This window comes from Leptonotus elevatus, chromosome 10 (genome assembly GCF_054856555.1).
Source record: "Leptonotus elevatus isolate MCC_2025b chromosome 10, RoL_Lele_1.0, whole genome shotgun sequence".
Lineage (NCBI taxonomy): Eukaryota > Metazoa > Chordata > Actinopteri > Syngnathiformes > Syngnathidae > Leptonotus > Leptonotus elevatus.
Window position 1 is genome coordinate 16,214,147 of NC_141248.1, and position 7,362 is coordinate 16,221,508.

General features: G+C 37.1%; 1 protein-coding gene across 1 annotated transcript; it reads left to right on the forward strand.

Moving 5' to 3' along the window:
• Window positions 1–401: 401 nt before the first annotated feature.
• On the forward strand, window positions 402–4,494 carry LOC147167348 (protein FAM3C). Its single transcript, XM_086087553.1, has 9 exons — window positions 402–469; window positions 551–649; window positions 1,471–1,512; window positions 2,458–2,575; window positions 2,662–2,720; window positions 3,468–3,518; window positions 3,611–3,695; window positions 3,796–3,922; window positions 4,015–4,494. Exons 1-9 carry the CDS (start codon window positions 457–459, stop codon window positions 4,099–4,101), a joined length of 681 nt encoding a protein of 226 aa, XP_085943679.1. The 5' UTR covers window positions 402–456; the 3' UTR covers window positions 4,102–4,494.
• The last annotated feature ends 2,868 nt before the right edge of the window (window positions 4,495–7,362 follow it).

Genomic DNA, 7,362 nt, shown 5'->3' on the forward strand with positions numbered 1-7,362 from the left:
TTTATACAGCACAATTAGATTTTGTCGAGAGAACAACCTGAATAAATATTTCTGCGTAACACAACCCAAAGATAAACCTTGACAGTCAAGAAGCATTTTATCGTTTCATTGCTTTGTTTTATGACAGGGAGTTGTAACCTCTCTATGAGTATCCAAACAAGACTCGGGCTATTGTTTGCTTTAAGCTGTATCAGTGACCTGTGAATGGATGCTATCCCATATTTGACATTGCGAGTGGAAAAAACTTGATCGTCTTGTTCACTATGGGCGTGTGCACGTACAATGTCACATCCTGCTTATTCTCCCAACACAAGGACGAGCACTGTTGCATATCCAAAGGTCCTTGCCATGCATATGCGCGGCGGGGCAGCCTGAACGGATGACATGACACCAACCAGCTGTGTCGCTGACAGCAAATGATACATCAGGAACAGAACAGACTCGTTTGTCGGAGACATGAAGCATCGCGGTGAGGTTTTGCTCGGGGATGTACGATTCATGGCCCACATGCTGCGTTTACTTAAGTCCTCTTGCTCTTTGTGGTTGGCAGTTGCTCTCATCGCTGCTGTAATTGTAGTTGTTCTTGTGGTCACATGGGCCGTCTCGCGCGACTACGCACTTATGCGGCATAGAGCAAGACATCCTTTGGGTGAGCTTCATATTTTCAGTCACATTGTGTCAATATCACCTTTTGATGCCTTTGGGACTTCCTTATTTCATCCAAAGAAGTTGAGATTTTTCATTGAACAATATATTCATTATGAGTATGCGGTTAGAAATGTGTGTATCGGTCATGATACCACGTGATAAATAGATTCACAGTAATCATAGCAAAATTAGCTTGATAACAGGGTGGACATTTTTGGCAAATTTTAGCATTTAAATGAGCACATGATGCACATGTTTCTCTTACCAAGCTGACTATGTATTTTTGAACGAAAATTTGAATTTCAAAAATATTTTCCTGTCTTGTTTCACTATGACAGAGTGGACATGTTAAGCTGGCAAACATCCAACTATAGATGGATAATGTGAAGAAAATTACAAAACACAAGTAAATATTTATTCTGCAACTATGCACTGTTTCAGTCTCTGTTGAAGATAGACAGTACTGGAAGTTTCTTAAAGGGGCAGTAAGTCCATAATGACAGGGTTGACAGAAATTTCAGATGCATGCACATTGTTCAATATGTTTATGAAATCAGAATATTCATGGTCAAAATGACTCGTTTATCGCAAAATGCGGGGGGGGAAATTGGTGTAATATTGTTAAACCACATTTACACACAAAGTAGTTCACAGAGCAGTGTGTGAGAGACATGACAAAAATCACATACATCCAATGAACAAAAAATATATGCCAAATAAAATGAAGTGATTCTGATGAGGCACTTAAGAGTGATATTGATGCAAATCACATCGTCGTCACTCCTTGTTAGGTTCATGGTTCTTGTCTTCCTTCTTTTGCAGGGATGAAAAGTGTGGCGCAATTCAAAGTAAAATCCCAAGCAAGTGAGCAGTAGGAAGTTACAGACTTTTACTCTTTGTTGTGAAATTGCACATTTTTCTCACAATTTTTTTAATTAAATCTTGTATTATTTCAACTTTATTCTCCTAAAACTGATTAGATTTTTTGTGAAATTGTAACTTTATTCTTGTAGCATTACATGTTTGTTGAAAGAAGACTAATTGCAATTTATATGTTTGTTTGTTTTTGTCTAATTTAATCTGAAAATTAGCTCACACTCTTTCTTGCAAAACTGCAAATTTTAACAAAATGCCTTGTTTCCATCTTTTTATTTAATATTTAAACTAGTGTTGTTCGGATACAAGATTTTGGCCGACGATACCCATTCCGATACCGGTCGATACCAATACCGTATCGATACCTAGTTTTTTTTTCCTCTCAACATGAAAAAGCTGTCCTGCCATTGGTTCGGAGCATTCAAGGGCCAATAGGATATCTTGGCTCGGCATGCAGTGAACACGTCACACATCATTGAATGTCGTGCACAAGCAAGGCACAAGATGCTGCATCCAAAGTCCTATATTAGTGTCGGAAATAATCATCAATTATCCAACTTGAGTCTCATGATTTATTGTGAATGAAGTTTTCTCATGAAATTTATAAATAATAGTTAATTAAATAATTAAAAAAATAAAAACTATTTTAGTCATCTTCTCTTTTAGTTGTAATGGCAACTTTTTCCTCACATACATTTTAAAAACAATATTTAATCCTTTATCAAGCTTTATTTTCATGATTATGAGTTTTTCCTCAATATTTAATCTATTTTGACAATAAATTATTACGACATCATTTTCTGTTGTTTATTTTCTCACAAAATAACATCTATTTTAATCTCAATAACATTTTCTTCATCAAATTTGAGCTGATCTCATAAAATTGTGATCTTTCTCATTCTCACGATAAACATAATAATAATAATTTTGCAGCAATGCCTTCACCCAAGTGCAACCTCTCCAGAAGGTGCCCACCACATCACTTTGCAATACACATGCGCAGTGGAACAGCTAATGTTGTCGGGCCCAGGATCTGTTTTGATGGTAAAATGTAAGTCACCTGCAAGAACCTTTTTGGAAAATGTACAGCTCCCACTGTAGAGAAACGTCATGTTATGTATTATGTTTTGTCTGCAGAATCATGAGCCACTTACTGAACAACGTGGGACCTGGGCTCAACATCGTTGTTATAAACAGTGAGTAGTAAAAAAAATAATTTGGAATTACTTTAAATCTTGTAATGCACTTACTTTTTACTTAATTGACATCATATCTTAAGTTTCACAATCTACCCATGATCTTGAATGCAAAAACTTTTCAAAATTGTCCCTGAGAAGAAATGCTGCTCATGATCTCGACATCTGTACTTGCTGGATTTTAACGCTCAATACAAGCAAGGAACTTTAAGAAAATTAAGAGTTGAGTGTCCTCGATTCAACTTTTGCATCTTACCATGCCCTCCATCTATGAAAATCTACACGCTTTTACTGCTTTTTCAATATATCTGACCCTAGAGGTTTAAACAAGCTTAAGCTGAAGTCAGAGGTTAAAATTGATATGCACGGTCTCCTTGTCGAGGTCACACTGGGCTCAATTTTCAAACAATCTTCATATTTTTCATCTGTCAGAGCAAAGCCCCACTGACGTTGAATGTTCATGCGGGTAGATGTTTTTTAGCGCTTTACTGATTCAACTTTGAATATATTTTCCTCGGTGATTTCTATGTTGTTAACTGACTTCTGTAGACATTTTTTTTTCTCCATCGGCAAAGTGTCCGTTGATGCCTAGAAGAAGTGGCGGCTGACGAATGTGGGCTGAAAAATGAGAAAGCGTGCTGATTTTAATTGGGCCAACAGTTATCTGCACGCGAGGAAGATGATATGATGATGAATGCGAGCCGCAGAAGATGATAAACGTGCACGCGTGTGTTTGTTTCATCTCAGGTGAGAACGGAGCTGTGGACAGATGTGGCTATCTGAATATGAACGATGGAGGTAGGGACGTGTTTTACCAATCTGTTTTACAGCGATGATTTATTTACTTTTTTATTTTTATTTATTTAACACGACTTCCTCGTCTGCCAAAGTCCCAGAGGACATCTTGGCGTACCTGAAAGAGATTAAACCTGGAGAGATTGTCATTGTGGCCTCCTTTGACGACGTGACGACAAAGTAGGTCCAATTCCCAGACGCTCATCCGCTAAAACGATTTCCCGCTCCACAAAAATCACCTTTCATTTCCCCCCCCCCCCACTTCACTTCTCGGTGGAAGGATGACAAAAGAAATGAGGGAGATTTTCGTCGGGATGGGCAGCGCTTTGATTGAGTTCGTAAGTTACCGTGACAACTGGGTGTTTGCAGGAAGAGGCGGCACGGCAAACAGAAGCTCCTTTGAGAAGGTCAGTGACCCCTTACTCGTTCGGTCTATTTATGCACGTGGCAAGACGCAAGCTCTGACAACTGAACGTCTTCTCGACTGTTCACCTGTCAGCGAGCTGCTAATGACGACAAAAGCAACGTTTATGACGGATGGCCCACGGCGGTGGAGGTGGGCGGCTGTTTCCCCAGAAGCTCTTAAAGGACATTTAAATAAATGTGATCACGAAAATGAGTGGAATGTTCTCGTGTTTTGCATTTTCTATTTACCGGCATATAGAGTATAATCTTCCTTTTTTTTCTTTTTTTTTACCCATTAACTGCCATTGACGCCTATAAACGTCAAAAATTCATTTTAACAATTTCTATTAGTTTAACATTTTTTTCCACTTTTGTTAAAGGTATGAAAACCTGGAAAAAAAATATTGCACATTTAGAACAGATGTAAAATGTGTTATTAATCGTGAGTTAACTAGTGAAGTCATGCGATTAATTACAATTTTTAAAAAAAAAGATCACCCGACGCCCCTAATTTTTAATAATCTTTTTTTGTTTTGTTTTTTAAAGAAAAAAATATATAAAAAATGAAGTGCATTAGCCGATTAAAATTTGTCATCGTAATTAATCGCATGACTTCACTAGTTAACTCACGAATAAAAAAAAAATTCTTCTTGTTTTTATACTCTTGTTAACGAAAGTGGAAAAAATGTTAAACTAATAGAAGTAATTCAAATGAATTTTTGACGTCTATAGCCGTCAATGGCAGTGAATGAGTTAATAAAATATTCCCATGCGTCATAACAATTCAAGGTCAATATCACTATAAAGTGCCTTTTGTGTCCTCATCATAATCACTTAGTCCTCATGCAAATGAAGCAGAATAATGAAACTCGTGAGGTCCTGTTAAGTGGCCAAACATTTGCACACATGCCAGTACAAAAAGTCATTGTGAGAAGCGCATTCCCACATATTTTATTATGATTTTTATTCTCCACACTTTTTTGCCGTGTAACAACTCCCACATAATTCTTCCGATTTACAAATTCTAACCTGCTTCAAAAAAATCACGCCTCCCGTGGTTTACATCATCTGATTTCACATTACTTGCAGTATTCGCAGTTTAAGGTTAACATTTTCAATGGGACAGACATTGACATTTTTCCAAGTCCCACTTGCCACGCCCACTTCCGTACATACAACTTTTCAATCATCATTACCACCTGTCTCATACTGCTTAGTGCCGCAGTCGGTAAAGTGCATTGTTCAGGAACCAGGTGGTCGCGGGTTCGAATCCCACCTCTGACTGTACATTGCAAATATATCCATGGCCTTTATGCTAAGTGATATACATGTATACGAACTGACTGCCATGTCAAGAAATGCATTATAATTTCACTGCAATGATTAAATGCATGCTTTCAGCATCAGATGACACTTTTCAAAAATAAATACGCCATTAGCCATGATTTCTCAATGTCTGCAGAAATTGCACTTTGTCTAGTTTAAAATGTGTTCCCTTCATTTTTTTCATGATGTACATCATGTTGGCATGTCCCACTCACTGCTCTGCTTTAATAAGTGGTTCAATGACAATCATTCTAAAACATTTGATGATGGTTCATCATGAGACGGAACATTTACCATTTCTGAAATTGCTGCCTATCCTGTCATTATGGCTATATAAAAAAAAATTAAAAAGCTGCGTAGCTGTCATAGTGGAATATCAATTGATATAAAAACCTTTCAGAATTCAAATGAGATTCATTTAATAACATCAGCTTGCTAAGTGTTTAATATTGACAATAAATGTCCACCCTGCCGTCAGCGAACGCACATAATTTGCTGTTCGCATAAACATTGTCTTGTTGCAGTTAATTATAATTAAGTTTGCTTATTTGATCAATACACATTTATTCCAGCGTAACATCTACTTAATACAAAGAATAATATGAAGACGTCTGCCACTTCTACCAAAGGTAGCTTTTTCTCTGATGAACATGCATGCAAAAATGGTGACTTATTTTGTATTCATAAATGCTCCATGGAAAACTATGAAGCCCCCCTCATGCCATAAAATGGAAAAATATTCATTGATAATGTTACCTGAAGCATTTATTTACTTACCTGTAAAGATTATTAAAAAGAGGGTACAGTCTATCAATGTTCTTTTTGGCATAACCTGGTATGGGGGGGGGGGGGGGGGGGGTGTCTATGTAAAAAAGTGACATTTAGCATCACAAACAAAATGGTATCAGTTTGTCAACGGCAAGATTAAACATTCCCACTTTTAAAACAAAATTCCCCCATGAACTTTTTACATACTAATAGAAGAACAATCAGCTTGAGACAAAATGTTGCGTTCTCATTTGAACAAAAAAAGAAATAAATGAACTTCAGGGAACTGCAAATTCACAGTTTCAAACTGTGAAAAAATGTGTCACAGCGCAAATGAGCTAACACTAAAGACGCACTCGTGTGTAAATTAGCCTGCTACACATTTAGCCGGTGGATGTTGATTGAATATATCGTGGCTCGCAAACGTATTTATACGACTCGAATTTTCCGCATTACACGACAAACACACATTTAAGTAATCGGCTCCACTTACTGCAATGCACCGAGATCAAATCCAGGGCAAACAATCGCTTTCAGTTGTCAGCCAAGTCCACCAGTCTGCTGCCTTTGACCCATCACAGTCAACACTGAAAAAAAGTTTCAAACCAGTCCACAATTATTGGTGGTTGATCAAGAACATGAAATCCCAGTAAAATTAATTCACTTTTGTGGTTGTATATAATGCGGAAAGACTATATTTACCACTTAAATTTAATATATTAACTGACTCAACATTGTTAACACCTGCACTTCTTTTCATTGACACTGGTAGTGATGATATATCTAATTATTTCTTTTTTTAAATATCATGAAGCATTCTAGTTAATACCTGTTGCGGCGTGTCTATTCTCATCATTTGCTATTCATCAGACTGTCAAAGGAACTTGCGGGGTAGGTAACTGTGCTGTCATTGTACACCTGTGAGGTTTCTTGCTGTGAGGCAGCAAGGTGTCAACCATTAAGCCGCCGCTGCAATCCATAAAGTATTTTTATTATCATATTATTTCTATCTATTATTTCTTCTTGTGTGTTTGTGTGTCGTGTGGAGAAAACATGAGATGATCTCATAAAAGTTCCAGGTCTGGCATCACCAAAGATGTATTTCAAATCAAAACTACCAAGTTTAAAATACAATGAATAGATTAGTTGTACTTTATTTATTTAAATGTAGTACAAAAGGTTTACTTACATACGGCATGTTGTTCCGTAGTTGGCCAGCAGAGAGCAGTGTAGGCACTTCTTTAGACTGCATTTTCTATACTGTGCATACTGTAACTTTTGTAACGGAGGTTGTTTTGATGTTGCTCAGGTTTCTTTAACATCATATCAGGTTTCTGTTCTTCGCTTG